Consider the following 17,735-nt stretch of genomic DNA (forward strand, 5'->3'; position numbering starts at 1 on the left):
GCAAGGAGAAGAGAGGGAGGAAGAGCTTCATGGGAGGCTGGGTAGGAGAGGCTTCCGGGAAAAAAGCCCATCTGATCAAACGTCAAATGCTATGGAGAGCTACTTGATCCAAAAGGTGAATCCAGAAAACTGATGCTGACCCAAAGCAGGAGTTCCAGAGGGAAAGGATGGTGCCAAGCTGACTCCAAATGCAAGTATCTTTACAGACACTTCTAGGGAAAATAACCTGGGAAACAATGTAACTGGGTCTTTTCTCCAAGCAGTCCACCGCCCACTTGTATTAGAAACACTGGGTGGTTGATTAAAATGCAAATGTCTGGGCCTCACGCCATCTTGGGGAGGATGGCTCCGGTATCTTCATTTTAAACACCACCAAAAACATCAAGTCGATTCTGACTCATAATGACTCCCTTTGGGTTTCCAAGGCAGTGAATCTTTATGGAAGTAGATTGCCCAGTCTTCCTTCTGTGGAGTGGCTGGTGGGTTTGAACCACCAGAGCACCATCAGAAGATGGTGGTGTTTAGGAACTCTGGTGGTGTGGTGCCTAAGGCATTTGACTGCTAACCGGAAGATTGGCGGTTCAAATCCACCAGCCACCACCATCTCCTGATAATGGAGACCTGGCTGACTAATTAAGTGTGTTTTTTAAAGAAATGGAGGAAGTTGGTAGAATTGGATTAATTGAAAGGAAAGCTGATGGAGTGTAATCCTGAAAAGGCCAGGTAAGGTCTAGGGCATCAACAGAAAGAAGAACCCTAAAAGACACTCTTCCTATATCCAGCAACATTCTGCTCACCATAGTGGAGACCCAGGCTCAACAGGAAGCCAGCCAGCATGGTGCCCTGGAAAGTTCCATTTGGTGCTTCCACTTTTTTTTTTTTTTTTTTTCCTATTGTGATTTGGGTGAAAGTTCACAGAGCAAATTCACTTTCCATACAGCAGCTTACATACACTTTGTCTCATGACATTGACCACAATTTACCCCAATGCAACAGTTCCCCTCCCACTTCCTCCCAATAGTTACCTCTTCCCTGTATCCATCCCTCCATGCATTCCTGCCCCCTGAGCTGTCTCTCTGTGCATAAACAGCCCTTCTTTCTTCCATGATTGTTTTCTCCAAGGAGTATATCTACCTCAGGTAAATGTTCAGCTCACATGCCTATCTTTTGTTTGGCTGGAAGCCACAGGTATGGGTTCAATTCCAGACCTGAAGGGCAGCTAGGGGCCATAGTCTCAGTGGTTCCACCAGGCTCTATCAGACCAGCAAACTTGGTCCCCTTTTTTTCCCAAATGATTTTGATTTTTGTTCCACATTGTTTTTCCTCTCTATCCAGGATCTCCTACATAGTTCCCCCTCTGAGTGGTTGACAGTGGTAGCTGGGCACCATCTAGTTCTTCTGGTCTCATAGTTGTACAGGGTACAGATCACATGGTGTACCAGTCGCTTGGACTAATTGTTTCCATGAGTCTTTGGTTTTCTTCATTCTTCTTTGTTCTGGATGAAGAGAGACCCGTCACTGCATCTAGATGGTTGCTTGCAAGCTTTTAAGATCCCAGTCGTTACTTGCCAAAGTAGGAGGTGGAACAATGTTTTGTGTAGTGTATTATGCCAGCTGAGCTTGATGTCCCTTGAAACTATGGTCCCAAGCCCATGGGTTCAACTACTCGGTCCCTCTGGGTAGCTGGCTGTGACCAAGAAGTGACTACAACCTTGTCTCTTGTCAGCTCTTCTATACACCTGGGAATTCTTACAAAACTTATATATACACTTGTAGAACCATTGTCTGCCAGCCCTATAAATGGTCTTGGGTACACTCCCCCCTGCATGTTGTTGTTGTTATGTGCTGTCGAGTAGGCTCCGACTCATAGCAACCCCTCCTTGAGTTGCTGAGGCAGTATCACTACAGAAGTAGATTGCCCAACCTTCCTTCCGAGGAGTGGCTGGTGGGTTTGAACCACCAGCCTTCTGGTTAGCAGTCAAGTGCCTTAGGCACTATGCTACCAGAGCTCCTCCCCCCTGCATAGACAAACGTAATAGTTCAGCCTATCCACCCATCTGTCTACCTGTATACCCATGTTTGCCTTTACTGACAACGCAGTATGATATGTGCAAAAAGGTTCATCTTTGTTGTCTGCACCTCCCATGTACCTCTCTATGTCTTCCTCTTCCTCAGTGCCACCATGTTGATCACTCACATTTGGTACATTGCCCTTCTCTTCACCCAAATCAATACTTATCTCTCTAACTATCTAACAGTGGTCCCTCCCCTCCCCTCCCACCCCTGGTAACCAACAAAGAAAATTTCCTTCCATATATAAACCTTTCCTTGACTTTTACAATAACAGACTAATATAATATTTATCCTTCTGTAATTGACTTATTTCACTTAGCATAATGTCTTCCAAATTCATCCACGTTCTGCAGATTCTATGTTATTCTTTAGGATTGCATAGTATTCCATTGTGTGTATGTACCATAGTTTGGTTATCCATTCCTTAGTTGTTGGACACCGAGGTTGTTTCCATCTTTTGGCTATTGTAAATAGTGCTGCAATGAACATGAGTGTGCATATGTCTATTCTTGTCATGGCTTTCACTTCCTTAGGATATATACCTAGTAATGGAATAGCTGGATCAAATGCTGTTTCTAACTCCAACTTTTTAAGGAATCACTATACGGCTTTCCACAGTGGTTGTACCATTTTACAGTCCCACCAGCAGTGTAGGAGAGTCCCACTCTCTCTACATCCTTGCCAGCATTTGTTATTTTCTGTCTTGTTGAACTTTGCTACTAGTGCTAGGCCAAGATGATATCTCATTGTTGTTTTGATTTGCATCTCTCTAGTGGCTAATGATCATGAACATTTCTTCAGGTGCTTCCCCTCTTGGTAATTATATCTTACCATCTGCAGTGACAGCCTGGATGCCAGAGATGCACAAGAGACTGAAGTCTCAACAGAAGCCAGAAACCCCGATGAGTTTCTTAACCCTCCCAGCAGTGGTGAGGAGAGCACAGGCAGCTGGTCCCAGCTTGCCAATGAAGACGACAACCCTGATGACACAAGTAGCTTCCTGCAACTCAGTGAACGATCCATGAGGTACCTATCTGCTCTTCCCTTGACTTCCAAGACAAACAGGTCTCAACACAGCTTCCAAAAATGCATTTTACTGGATGTCTGCAAAGGATGCCCAGTAGAACAAAAGGAAAGCTCCCACTGGGTCCAGATGTCTGCCTGTCATGATCTGTGCTGAGAGTTATCTTAATATTCAATTATGGCTTCAGTTACCTTGGCCAAGGTCAAGAGTCAGCTGTAATCCCTTCTCTGCATGTCCCAGGTAGTGCATTCAAGGATGACAACTGTGAATTTTTTATTAAGAGCTGCTAGTACACCTCATGTTTGTTCCTTCTTTCTGGTTCATTTGTATTTCAGAGGCAACACAGGCTGGGTTTACATGAGGCAGGTTTTTCCGCACTGTGTTGTGTTGTGGGCCTGACTGTTCTTCCCATCCTGCTTCCCTGCCCTCTGTATTGTTGCTCTGGAAAGCTGGAGCAGAGCTTGTGAGCGATCCGATTTGGAGGGACTGAAGTAATCAGAAAAGTTGAACTGGAAAAGCTCCCTGTATGAGGTGGAAACTCTAAGAGTTTCTCTGCATGTCTGCCCTAAGTCCTTATTCGATCCTGGACCAACAATGCTACAGATGTTCCAGGAAGGCCAGTGGCTCAGAACCATCTGGGGGTGTGGGTCTTTGAAAGTTTTATGTCTTGCCCTTCAGCCTGTCTATGTTGTTGTTGTTGTTATGTGCCGTCGAGTCAAACCCGACTCATAGCGACCCCTCCTTGGGTTTCTGAGGCAGTATCACTACGGAGGTAGGATTGCCCAACCTTCCTTCCGAGGAGTGACTGGTGGGTTTGAATCGCCAGCCGTCTGGTTAGCAGTCAAGTGTCTTAGCCACTATGCTACCAGAGCTCCCCAGCCTGTGTATAGAAGTAAGCAAATTTCACAGCGTTAAACAATCTGTCTAACATTCCAAAAACTAGAATGGAAGACTACAAGATAAAGACAAGAGGCCAGAAGAATGCAACTTTTTAGAGTTAACAGCAGTTTATTGGGTTACTCCCCTCCAGTGCAATATTTGAGTCATCGGGTTTCAATCTATGAGTGTATTTGGTAGAATTTTAAATTGAGGGAGTCTAGCTGGTTACTCATGGTGCTCCCTAGGGAAGACTGTCTCAGTACATGATACACCAGCACTTGACCTTAGAAAACTTTGCTTAGAAGAGATGTCCTGAGAAATAGAGAAGATGTAAAGAAACTCAGTGGGCTTAGTGGAATTGGGTGAATTCCATTTCACTAGTACAGACAGAGCTTAGAAACTGGCTCAGTTCTACTGAGTTTTAGTGAGTGAGTGCCAGGGAGTAACTATACCATTTGTTGATTGTGCAGCCTAGGAAAGTGATACAGCACATGATCCTGCCTTCTCTATGCTCCATAAGGTATCAGGTGGTGCTCTTTCTCAAAGCCTTACGATTAAGAAGCTCTAATACTTTAACACTGTCCAACTTAGTACCTGTAAATTCCGGAGTTCCACAGTAAAACAAACCAGTGAGCATCCTATGGAATGTCGCTTGGAAAAAATCCCCCCAAACGGCAGAAGGTGAATGAGGTCACTGGTCTCTGTCAGAAGCCGAGATTCAGACAGAGAAGCCTTCTGTTATGTCCCCAATCCAACACTTTCAGGAGTATCTTAGTCTATGCAGATAAACGCGTGGAGTTCCTTTCTGGTAGATGAACGTCTTTGCTTTAACTAGAAGCAAAGAGACATGCTTATTGTTCCCCATTAGATGTAATCTGCCTGGTGAGCCACCACGTCGGGAATTAGACGATGTCACCCTTTGTTTTACTTCCCCCTAATTTGGTCAGAAGCAAATGCAATTTAGAAGTCTGAGAGTCAGAGCTTCAAACCGGTTCATTCTTCAAACCGATTTGACCCCCTGCTGACAGGTTGCCTGTCCACCCCAGATACATGGAATCAGAATGTACATTTTAATAAGCTCCCCGGGTGATTCTTAAATGTACATTTGTTAAAATATAGAAATGCAGATTCTCAGCAAAGTATCAGATGGGAGTGAACTGGTTCAAAGCCCTGCCTAGAGTCAAAGCAATATTCTTCTTGGGATCAATGAAAGGATCTCTTAGAACAGTGTGGCCAGGTGGTGGAGACTGGCATTAATATGTAAACTTTTGCTTTATCAGCAATGGCAACAGTAGTGCCACTAGCAGTCTTGGCATTATGGACCTGGACATTTATCAGGAAACCATGCCATCTTCTCCCATGATTAAGTAAGTAGCCACTGAGATGCAGTGATTGTGAGACCACTACCCTAATTTCATCTAGCAATCCATTCTGATCATCCAGGTTGTGTCCAGCCATGATTTCATCATGTCTGTACGGTTGTGGTTCCCAGAGCTTATGGTTTTGCCTCACTGGAACAAGAGCTCAGGTCTGGAATAGGTCCTGCCCAATCACATCTGCTCTGTGGGCTTCAAATCAGTCCCCTACTTCAGGTATACTTACTTCAGATAAGGCTTAGGAGGATAATCAGAAGTATATGGCATTTTACCCTAGTTGGATGCATAGAAGCAAAAATCTATTTAAATTGTACAGCCATTAAAGGAAGACCAGCTCAACAGAACATGGCACAGACCAAAGGAAAGCCTTTCCTTTACTTGTAGACCCCTGGGCTTATCACTACGAAATATGTCTGTATGATGGAGCTGTAGCATCCCCACCCCATGACTCTGCTCCCCAAAACATGGGGACCTGCTAAAAGACCAAGGGCAAAATGTACTTAGGGAAACACAAAAGTTACGACGTGAAATGTGCAGGGAGGGAGGGCAAACGAGATTAGGACTATTTCTAGGATCTGCGATTACTCTAGAAAATCGAATGAATTGACATCTATTTTTGACCAGTGTGGATTAGCTCATTGTTTGACGAGTTCTGAAATTTTAGGAAAAAGAACAGGAAGTGTAGAAGTTGCTTCCTGACCTGCTTCCTCGATCACTGTAACTAAAAAGGCCTTTTCCATTCACCGTTCACTCAGGCATTGACAGTAATCGAGCACTGAGATGCATCCTTTGTTGCTGCACACAATCGTTATTCAAAAGTAGAAATGAACATACATTATTTTGTGTTTCGTTTTTTAAAGAAGAACTGAATAACAAAACTATTTTGGAGTGGATTTACTTTTCTCCTCCTGGAAACTTTTGTATAACTGCTTTTTCTGTCTCCATGGTCTGAGCTTAGTACCCCACAGCCTCTATGTATTTAGGGAAAGCCAAGACCCTCTCTCCCCACAGGCAGCATCTTGCAGATCCAGAATAGCAGAAACTGAACCAACCATCTGTCCTTTTCACTAATGTTTCTGGCACAGAGATTCAGCAGAAAATCTCTACTGTTGGGAAATTAAGCACTCTTCTGCAAATAATTAAGTGTGAATCAAAGAATGACTGTATAGGGCCTTGTTGACTTCAGACTCCTCCCAAAATCAGGAATAAAATGAACTTATCAGCTAGGTCTTAGCAGTCACAGAGCGAATCCCCCATCATCATGTTAAGAGACTTTGTGCTCTGATTTTGAGACAGGACAAAAATATAGAACAGCCACAGGCTTCCCAACGCGTTCACTTCCTCTCATCTGCCATATGTTCTCCCTTTGTAAGCATTCGCTGACTCCCCCTACTCCGGACAAGACTTTGTCATAAGTTCTTGCCTTGAATATTGAAAATGACGGTGTTTAATGAAATACTTCAGTTGAGTCCCTAATTCCAAACTATCCCAAAGTACGGCAACCACCTAATAAAAAGAAAGAAAAAGAAAACAATTCACCTGAATGGAGCTAGTTTTTTGTATAATTTAAGTTCCATAGTTTGTCTATCATCTTCTCCCTTATTTTAGGAAAAAAGAACCATTTTTTTTCTGCAATGGATAGAACACTATTTCTCTAAATTAAAATTTAAGCTTACGTTGTTATCATAGGATAGAAAAGATATTGTGACAAGATGGAGACATGCATATCTTTCAACACAAGTAGAATACAAGAGAAAGATAAATCCCTAAATCAGATTTAATGGCCTACAAAATCTCCTCTTGACTGTTTCACCCTGAGAAGGAGGTTTATGGAAGGACACATTGAGTGGAATAGAAGGATCCATCTTTCAGCAATCTCCCACAGCAGTTATCCCAACTCGACCCATCCCTAAGGGCTAGATAGCCTTTTTGAGGGGAGGATCTTTACCGCAGACTCTGTAGTCCTCTCAGTCACTTTGGTATTTCCTCAACATTCAGCATTATTTTACTGTGTAAGAACAGGGAACCTAGAACAAACTTCAAAAGCTTTTAGATCAATAAGACCCATCACTTCATCTTCCATTTACAGCTTACTCTTCCTAAACATTACCAACCATATACTGTTGTTTTCTCCCCAAGTGAATTAGTAGAAGAAAAGGAGAGTCTTAAAGGACAGTCAGAACACATAGAGGGTAAGCCACCTTCCCATCATTTTGACACACAATTGCCTGCAATCTCTCTGTGGAAAGCATAGTTAAGGCTGTGGTTGTGTCTGTATTTAGAGCATGCCTCTGGACTGCCCGGGGGACCAGCCAGCCACCAGCGGAGCCTGCTGGTGATCAACTTTGACGTGGAGCCTGAATGTCCCGACGCTGAGCTACGAGCCACTCTGCAATGGATAGCCGCCTCTGAACTTGGGATTCCCACCATCTACTTTAAGAAATCTCAGGAAAACAGAATTGAAAAGGTATCCATTTTCTGTGTTTGGATGTTGTTGTTGTTGTGTGCCGTCGAGTCAGATCCAACTCATAGCAATGCCTCCTTGGGTTTCTGAGGCAGTATCACTACGGAAGTAGATTGCCCAGCCTTCCTTCCAAGGATTGGCTGGTAGGTTTGAACTGACAGCCTTCTGGTTAGCAGTCAAGTGTCTTAGGCACTATGCTACCAGAGGTCCTTGTGTTTGGATAGGACATCAATAAAGCTTTGCATTTTCATCAATACTGGAAAGTCAGTCAATGCCCAGTTCATCTACTTGAACTTGAATCATTTGTTCTTGACTTTTTGACCTGAAATTGTGGCTAGGACTTTGAAACTTCCACCTGTATAAACATAATCATCATTACTGTTTTTTGGCTCCTTAGTTTGTCTCAGCTGGTTGGTGGTGATGAGAGGAGTGAAGTGGGGAGATGAGAATTTTTTCAGTCTGATCTTTTCATATCACCTTGTTGTGGAACCAACCCCTTCCTACCACATATTTAAATAAAAGGAGGAAGCAAAGAAACTGAAATATACTAGAAACCAAAGTGAGACCAAGCTGATATTTAAAACAGGCTGTGTGGCATGATGCCCAGAGAGACATTTTGAATTCTCTACCAGCACAGATTTGCCATGGGCAGGTTTTCCCATTATCATTCCACACTTACCAGAAACGTAAAGCTGGTGAATAAAGCCTTGGCCAACATCAGAATTAATACATCTATTGGTCTAGTTCCATCTCTCTAAGACCTAGTACTACTACCTGTGATGGAATTTCAACTGTTAAGAATCTTAATTTCAGATCAAGGCATGGCAACCCTCTGCCAAAGTCTTCCATCTCAATTTTCCATAATTTGAAAACATGCTGCTTTTAAAGTTTTCAAATTGCTCATCATGTTGCTGTATGAGTTTTCTATTGCTGTGTAACAAATTACTATATACTTAGAAGCTTCAAACAACCACCATTTCCTGTAGGTCAGGAGTTCAGGTGAGTTCATCTGGGTTCTCCACTCAGGGTCTCACCTTGAAATCAAGGTGTCAGCCTGGCGGCTCTTACCTGGAAGCCCTAGAGTAGAAACTGCTTCCATGCTCATTCAGGTTGTTGTCTTCACTCACATTCCTGGGCTCCTTCTGGGACCTTGATCACTTTCTGGGAATGGGGCCCAAATATGCTTTTTAAACAACTTCTCCTAAGTGAAGTGATTATGACACTTCACTCTGAAGTTTGCAACCCACCGTCCTTAAAACTATCCTGCATAAGTGGTGGAATGTGAGGTGACCATAGCAAAGATTGCTGACCATCCTAACATGCGTTAGTCTAAAACTGTTTATATATTTAATTCACAATGACCTTGAGATCAGTTCAATGGGATCCACTTAATTCAAGGTCAAAAATAAACAAATCATGAAAACAGTTGGCCTAAAAATCAAAAAAGACACCTAAATTGCTAATTGCCCTACTTTCCAGATGGAAAAGATCCCTACTGCCCACCTCTTTTGCATCTGTTTCAATTCCATGAGCTTTCATAGAGCACAGTGGGTGGCTAAGGGCACCCACATTAGTCAAGTGCCTTTCCCGTCTCTAAGCCAGTACTGGGACTTACTCCTTTTTCTTAGAGGCAATGTGTGGAACAGAGTGTACACACAGAGAACACGGGTATCCACTCACCGTTCCAGGAAGCTGAGTGCAGAAGAGAGACGGCTCTCGTTTCTCATTCTCATTCCATCCACGTGAAAAGGAGAAGGTGAACGAGAGAGAAAACATTGATAGTGCGGACTGCTGACTTAACTTTTCCAGAACAAAAAAATCACAATTGAGAGTCTCAGTGGCGAAGAAACACATCAAAAAGGAAGGGGAAAAAATAAGAAACAACTAAATACCAAGGTTCTTCATCTGTAACCATAAGAAACTGTCTTTGACTGAGTCCTTTAGCCGTGGTTCCCAAGCTTAATTGCACATTAGAATTAGCTGGGGAGTTTTACGACCCCAGATGCTCCGACCAATTAAATTAGAATCTCTTCTGAGGATGGGACCCAGGCATCAATAGTTCCTGGTGATTCCAGGGGGCAACTAAGGTTGGGAATCACAGCTCTACAGACCCTAGTGCAGAAACAATATAGGGAACAAGTGACTTGTGCTAATGGAATCTATTTGTACCATGGACTAAAGAAGTAGCTGCTTTTAGAAACCTATGGTGGATGTTTCCAAAAAAACCACACAGCTTCTACAGTCCCATAGATCCTACCCTATGATTTTACAAGCAATTAATCTAATTAGTGAAATGCACCTGAGAATATAAAAAGCGCCAGCGATATGTTCTTGATATAGTTGTCACGTGCCGTCGAATCGATTCTGATGCTTAGTGACCCTATATGATGTAGCAGAACTGCCCCGTAGGGTTTCCTAAGTTGTCATCGATACGGAACTAGATCTCCAGGTCTTCTCTCCCACGGAGCCACTGGTGGGTTCCAACCGTCAACCCTAAGCTTAGCCACCAAGTGCTTCATGGAATGGAAGTTCTTTTGTTTCCAAAAACGAGCTGTTTGTTCAAGGAAAACTAAGTATTACTGATATGTGAAATGGCAGGAAATTAAACTTTTTGATATTTATATTTTCAATTCAGTGGAAAGAAGAACCGGATCCTTGCTGTGCTTAAGCTCATTAAGAAAATACCATGGCAATAACATGGACAAGCACAATGAAAGCCTGAGGGCCAGCTGCTAGAGAGAATGTGGCTTAAAAAGGCCATTGTCTGTAGTAATGAGCTGCAAATGTCCTTTTCTGGGTTCATCACAATTTTAGCTTAATTTTTATGTAATTCTTTTTTTTTTCTTTTTTTAATGAATGGAGGAAGAAAAGCATGAGGCCTTCCCAGTCATAAGCTCTGCAGATGTTTCAAGGTCTCAGCGTCTGAGATTCAGTTATCACAGCCTCCAAGGCAGCTATACATGTGGGGCCAGACGTATCTTTAAATCTCCTTTCTTGGGGTATCAGCCTGGACTTAGAGCTAATGAGGAAGATTCCAGCCTGCGACCACTCCACAAACATGCTCTTTTTTAATTGTGGTAATATATCTATGGAGTCCCTGGGTCATGCAAATGGTTAGCACATTCAGCTGCTAGTCAAAAGGTTGGAGGTTCAGGTCCACCCAGATGTGCCTTGGAAGACAGCCCTCACAATCTGCTTTAGAAAAATCAGCCTTTGAAGATCCCTACGGACTACAATTCCATATACATGGGGTCGCCATGAGTCAGAAATGACTTGATGGCAACTGGTACTGGTAGATGCCATTGAGCCTTCTCCTATCCATGGCTTCCAACCATTTCTGTATTGTATGCTTTCAGTAGAAAAAGGGAGAGCAATCAGCGCCAAGATGTGTGTATTTAATTTGTTGAATGCCTTAGGCACTATGCCACCAGAGTCCCTATTTAATTTGTAGATGTGCAAATGCGTTACCTAAAATTCTAAGTCAAGGCTCATCCTCAGTGATACTGGATATCCATCTACGTTCCAAAATCTTGGCAACTCTGAATTGTTTGTCTATCATTTGAACTAACTTGACTGCCATTTGATCATTAATACCTTCATTCAGCAACTACGTATTGAGCACCTACTAGGTGCTGGCATAAAATGAGAGTGACCATGTCCCTCCCCCTGAGAGTTGACAGTCTAGAGTATAGTTGTCTCTGCCTGCCACCTACCTCCCTTTTCCCATCATCCTAAAATGCTTTGAAGGATGGTTTATGTTTCAGGTGTTAAAAGTTAAGTATTTCCATTTCCATTTGTTCTGATTAAGCCAACACAAAGCAAGCAAGTACAAGAAAGCCCTGATTTCTGAAACTGTGTAAATAGTTGGTGCAACCACTGAAGGACAAAATGTAAGAGCAGTTCTCTATAAGACGGTTTCTCAGCATTTGAAATGAATTATCACACACAGGAGAGGAGGAAAAAGGCCAAAAGAAATTAACATCTCATGTCCAGGCTAATCTCAAAAGACCGAGCGTACTCTATAAGAGCAGCTTAAAAATCCTGGAAGGAAACAGGGAAGAAACAATAACTAAACCACAGTCCTCATCTTTCTAACAAATAGGATTTTCCTCCTCATAAGCCAATCCGAGATTTTCAGCCTATCCCCTCTCCTGGTGCTTCAAATTGATGCTGTGTTCTCTGCGCCAAACCAAAGCAGGGCGGTGTAGCAGAAGGACAGTGCTGAAATACCACAGATACTGATGTCAACTTTTCATCTGTCAAGTCTTTAGTTTTTTCATCTGTAAATGCCTCCTTCACAGGTGTTTTTTTTTTTTTTTTTGACAGACTTGAATGAGATTACATATGCAAAAGTCCTTACTGCAGTTCAGGCTTTTACTAATTGTTAACTTTCTTTAAAAGTACCTGATAAGGTGTTTGGGAGGCCTTCTTCTGGACATCATCACACAGTTTCATCAGGAGAGTGCTCTGAAATGATTTTCCCACTTTCCAACCCTCCAAACCCACAACTCACTTGTAGTCCAGAACTTTCTAAGTGGTGGCCAATTGAAGCCAATAACCAGGTGATAAATCTAGAGTGTTTGCTCAGTCTTGGCTGTTTGTCTTTCAGTGGACAGGCAACCTCTTTGTTGTTGTAGTTGTGAAAATACTATAATACAGCGTTTGCCAATTCAACATTTTTTACATGTACAATTCAATGACATCAATTAAATTAATCAGGTTATGCGACCATCACCAGTATCCATTGCCAAGTTCCCCATCACCACAAATACATAACTTGCTTCCTAAACAATGACTCCGCCCTTCACCCAAAGCCAGCCTCTCTTGTTGCTTCTCCTCAGTGTACCTAGGGAAAGAAGGAATGAGTCAGTTGCCCTAACTGAAATTTTAGCTCTGGATTAATTTGGCCAATTTATTTGGCAGATGTGTTTTCAGATTTATTTGGTGGTGCACATATCTTATAAGAAATTATTTGTGATACAGGCAGAGGGAACTGGGAGCCATGTTTTACAGACCTGCCAAGAGTCAACCCAGACAACAGCTGACCTGAGGAAAAACTTCAAATACCTGAAAGACTGGAGAATGAGCATTGTCCCATCTAGTCCCCTGCAATTAGTGGAGGAGAACCTCCATGAGGGAAACCCCTGTGTCTGGAGGGTGGTCTGCCTCTATGCCTCCCAACCAGGCTGCCTACGCAGAGCCTTGGGCCCAGCATACTTTCTGATAAGGAGGTTGGGAATTGGATCTGTCTCTCTCTCCTTATCAGAGAAGTCTTCCCCCCTGTTCTAGGCACACAGTAACTTTCTGTGTCTCTTGCTAATTTATTGGCATCCCATGGCACCTGGGCAACCCCACTCCTTTATCTGTTGCCGGTGGGAAGGGAACATGGTCACCTTTGACTGTGGCACAAGACGGATATTCATGGAACATCTGCCCTCAGCAGCTGCAAGAAGGGGGTCACTGGCCACTAGTGAGGCTAATCCTGCTCTATCTCTTCTCCATGTAAGTAAAGCATTTTCCCACGCACCATCACAGCATGTGGATCATGTCTCTTGTTGGCGACCTCAACCCTTGGTGCAACACCCAGTTTAGCTGAAGAAGGAATATCTAATAATCTGAACTGTCTGAAAAGGACTGTTCTGGACAACAGTCCTCAGTCATGGAGATACTCATAGACCAGAAGGCCCTGGGCAGGAAAGTAGAAACAGGGTTAAGGCTTTAGAAGAATGGTTCAGTCACATGACCTTTGAGAACCTCTGTGATGCCCATCCTAACTCTATGCTTTTAGTTTCTAGAGGTCGTGCGGCTGGTTCATCAGAAGTCCTGGAAAGTGGGGGACATCTTTCACGCAGTCGTCCAGTACTGCAAAATGCGTGAGGAGAAGGAAGCCAGAACCCCGAGTCTCTTTGACTGGCTCTTGGAACTGGGATAAGGCAGCTGACCCCGTAGACCATCCCTTTCCTTTACTCCAGCTTCGATTCCAGTGATTTGCAAAATGCTCTAAACGTTCTCAAAACATCGCATCCTGTTAGCAGAGCTATAAAAATCTGCTGCTCAAGTTTACTGCATATGAAATAGATGTGAGAAAACGCAAAGTATGGGTCTGCACCAATCAGTACAACCCACGAGTAAGTTCATAAGAGCTTGCAGTAGAATGACTGGAAAAAGAAACTACAGTGGGCCCCAACTTAGACTGCTTATAACCAGAGCCAAACTCCAGAAAAGCTGTATTCACGTATTTTTAATAATGTAAAATGGTAGGTCATGGCTCCAATTAGGTGAATCAACTGGAAACAGATTTACTGATCAAGGTAATTTTGGAAACTATGCTGTAACTTTTCTTGTTTGAGCAAATGAAAGAGCTACCAACGGGTAAGAAATTTCTAGTACTTCTGTCTAAAAGATGTCCACTCTCAGACTGGTATCAGTAGGTAGTCACTGAAATGCAAAAGTGTGTTAGTGTCCTCTACTGAGGTGAATCCATTTATTCTCTGCAACCCACAGATAAATATCCACCTCTCCTCAACAATATCTAAACTCCTAAGTACCCAGAAAATGATTGGTGTTCAGCTAAGGGAGAGGAAGAGTGAAGATTGTCTTGTTCCCATCACTATTATTTTGGTAACACAATTATGGAATTCCTACCATGTGGGAAAGCTTTCTTTAAAAATAATAATACTATTTTGAGATAAAACCTGCTTGTGTATTAAATTATATGAAATACACACTTTAATTTTATTTTTATTATAAAGTGTGAAGAGATTGTGATCCTAAATAATGCATTGAGTTGGCTTAGAGGTTGACAAACTATGGAGAGATTGTCATATTAAGTCAAATATTGATATATGAATTCAGTAGTTGGTTTGATTACGAACGTGCTGGCACCCATGTGACCAGCTTGCTACTGTGATGATATTTATAATGACTGATGCAGGGTAAATTAGGTTCATAACCTAACTGGTCTCCTTTGCTGATGACTCAAAGAGATGGAACTTGAGGAAAAGAAAACCTTATCACATTTTCAATATTAATAACAGAAATTTACTCTTGAAAATAAAGATATCTAACTTCTCCCCAAGTCTTCTATTCTTCCCACTGAGTGAGCTACACGGGCTTTCATTTTCATGTTCAAAGTAGATGTTTATTAAAGATTTCCTGAAATACTATGCTTTTGCACTATTTTTAAAGAATGTAAAGTAATTTTCAATGTGAAAAAGGCCCCACTTCATCAGTGCTAGCCTGACCTGATCAAGTTGTCCACATCTTGAGACGTCAACAAAAATTCCCTTGAGCCAAACTCATCCCCTGTGATCTTTCCCACTGCCCACTAAACACTGAGCATGCAGATAGTCTAAATTTAGTTATATATTTAATTTGGCACATTAACCAAATGTCAACTTTTGAAAATACCCACCAACTGGAACTGAAAGTTCTTTGCGCTACTAAATGGAACAGGATATCTTTATTTTTCAAACAATCCCAGATAATTGTGTGTAGACTTCTGTTGTGCTCGAATAAATGTTTACTTATCCTACAAAGCACAAATTATAACACTGGATTGTAACCTGTGATGAAATTATATATGTTGTACCTAATGTTGCAAATTAATCAATAAATTTCTGTTGCCAAATTGTTGGTTATTTCTCTCCAAGAGCCATAAGCACCTCATGGAAAAAAATATTTGTGCCGTAATTGGAAGATGATGGATATATCCCTAAGACAAGTTTTGCTGTCCTGGTTACAATTTTTGAATAAAGTTTCACTGATTTGATTTGTTAGGATCAGTAATAACTGAAAATTAGAGTTTCCCAACCTCAGCACTATCGACATTTTCTTCCACGGAGCAGCTGGTGGGTTTGAACCACCAAGCTTTAGGTTAGCAGCCAAAGGCCTTAACCACTGCACCACCAGAGCTCCTCATTGACATTTTAGGGTAAGATCATTCTTTGTTGTAATGTCTGGTGCCCTGTAGGATGTTTAGCATCATCCCTAGTAGATGTCAGTTACTGCCTTCTTCCAATTGTGATAAAAATGTCTTTGAACGTAATCAAATATCCTTTGGGGGATAAAATCATTCTGATTTGTGACCACCAATGTCAACAGTGCTTTGAAGGGGCAGAGTGTGAGAAACTGTAGGGTGTTCAGGTAAAAGAGAAGGAGCCAGTAGTCTAGTCTAGGGAATCTCAGAAGGAATGTGAGGGCCAGCTAGCTTCTTCCCCTCTTACCCAGCAAGGCCCACTGGGGTGGCATTGGCAGCAAGTGGGATAAAGAAGGAGAAGACACCAAGACAAGGAGTCTACAGGCCTGGGAATAAATCAAAGTAGACTCAGGCAGACTCGTCATTAGAGGTAAATGAATCAAGGCTTCTTTAGTTCAGAAAATGAATTATTAGAATTAACTCAAATAAGGCATTGAAAAGAATGGGAACTTCGTTTCATTTACAAGAAAACCCTAGCAATCAGCTTCTGAAGGACCCCGGCCACTGAAAGCCCTACGGAGCACAGGCTGCTCTGACGTACGGGGGGTCACCATGAGCCAGCGTCCACTATGGAAACTGGCTTTGTTTTCAGTTTTATTCACTAAGAAGAAGGCATTAATATGCTTAAGTAAAGAAGCATTCTCCAGGCAGCCATGAGGTAGCAAAGGTGAAGCAAATGGTTCTCATGAAGCCACGTCCTTGCATCTTTGTGAGACGCAATGTCTTGCTCTGTATACAGTTTAACAAATGTGGTTTTAGTGACTAGTGGGTGTTGAGAACTAGGGTAGACAATTAGAATAAAGATTTTAATCACTAGCATCCTGGTGCCCAGGAGCTTATAGGCAACAGGAGTAATAGACACATCAAAGTCTACCAATCTGATGATTACTGTGATACAACTGTGTCAACTGCTGTAGGAGGGAGCCCCAGGAAGGCGGTATTTAATGTTGCCTGGTGACATCTGGGGCCAGACGGACATATTTGAGTTCAGCCTTTTGAGTATGATAGAGTCATTTAAGCATGGGGATTAATTTAGTGGGGATGCTAAAGGTCTAGAAAAAGGACCAAAAAATAAGATGAGTAAAAATGCAGATGTGCACAGTCTGAGACAAAGCTAGGAGTTTGATACAACTCGAACATAGAGTGGGAGTGGAAGAAGGCCCTTTCTGTGAGGCTGGGAAGGAAAATGGAAACCACATTATAAAAGACTTTCTGGACTGTCCAAGGAGTCTAAAATGTACTCTTTAGGCATGAGTCATTTTAATCAAAGGAGTTACGAGACCAAATGTGCATATTAGAGAAATAGCATAAGCAAATATATGGGTGGCCACTGTGTTTTTTCTTACAATTGAAAAAAAATCCATTGAAGATTAGTTTGTTCATAGGTAAAGGAATCCCCACAAATCTAAGATTTTCTCCCATGACACCTACCACGCCTTCTATCACAGTATGTTCTACACATGGGTCTTGCTCATCTATTATAAGTTCCTTGGGGGAGGATCACATCTTACTCATCTGGAGATTCTTCTGTGTTCCCTAGACAATGTGTTATCCATAGGAGATGTCAAATCGGCCTTAGAGAAATAGGACTTTGATGATGTTCAATCATTAGTTCTAGAAACAAAATTTTATTTTACAGTTCTCTTAGTTTAGCAGACACTGCTTCCTACTATATAAAGCAGCTCAGCATTTCTTAGGTTTAAACTTGTGTAAATGCAACTTTTGATAAACATTTGCCTTTTATTTTAATTTCATAAGAAGATTTGACCTCATATATTTAAATACCACAGATCTGAGAATATTTTAACGACACTGGGATGGATGTAAGTGATATTCAGAGCATATCAATTTAGAGGCAGATTGAATGCAGGCATCTTAGAACACACGAAAAAGGGAAAATTATTTGAGCCTCTCTACCAACAAGACAACTCGATGGTACCT

At 42.1% G+C, this 17,735-nt stretch overlaps 1 protein-coding gene across 1 annotated transcript in view; it reads left to right on the forward strand.

Moving 5' to 3' along the window:
- The window catches only part of LOC103199620 (SPHK1 interactor, AKAP domain containing), a 163,315-nt gene extending 149,567 nt beyond the window's left edge, over positions 1–13,748 (forward strand). Inside the window, exons 7-11 of the mRNA XM_007943949.1 lie at positions 2,914–3,099; positions 5,257–5,343; positions 7,492–7,544; positions 7,635–7,819; positions 13,605–13,748. Coding sequence (XP_007942140.1) covers positions 2,914–3,099; positions 5,257–5,343; positions 7,492–7,544; positions 7,635–7,819; positions 13,605–13,748 — 655 coding nt within the window. The remainder of the gene's footprint in view (positions 1–2,913; positions 3,100–5,256; positions 5,344–7,491; positions 7,545–7,634; positions 7,820–13,604) is intronic.
- The last annotated feature ends 3,987 nt before the right edge of the window (positions 13,749–17,735 follow it).

The sequence above is a fragment of the Orycteropus afer genome, unplaced genomic scaffold (assembly GCF_000298275.1).
Source record: "Orycteropus afer afer isolate SDZICR_OR568_19922 unplaced genomic scaffold, OryAfe1.0 scaffold00006, whole genome shotgun sequence".
In the NCBI taxonomy this organism is placed as follows: Eukaryota; Metazoa; Chordata; class Mammalia; order Tubulidentata; family Orycteropodidae; genus Orycteropus; species Orycteropus afer.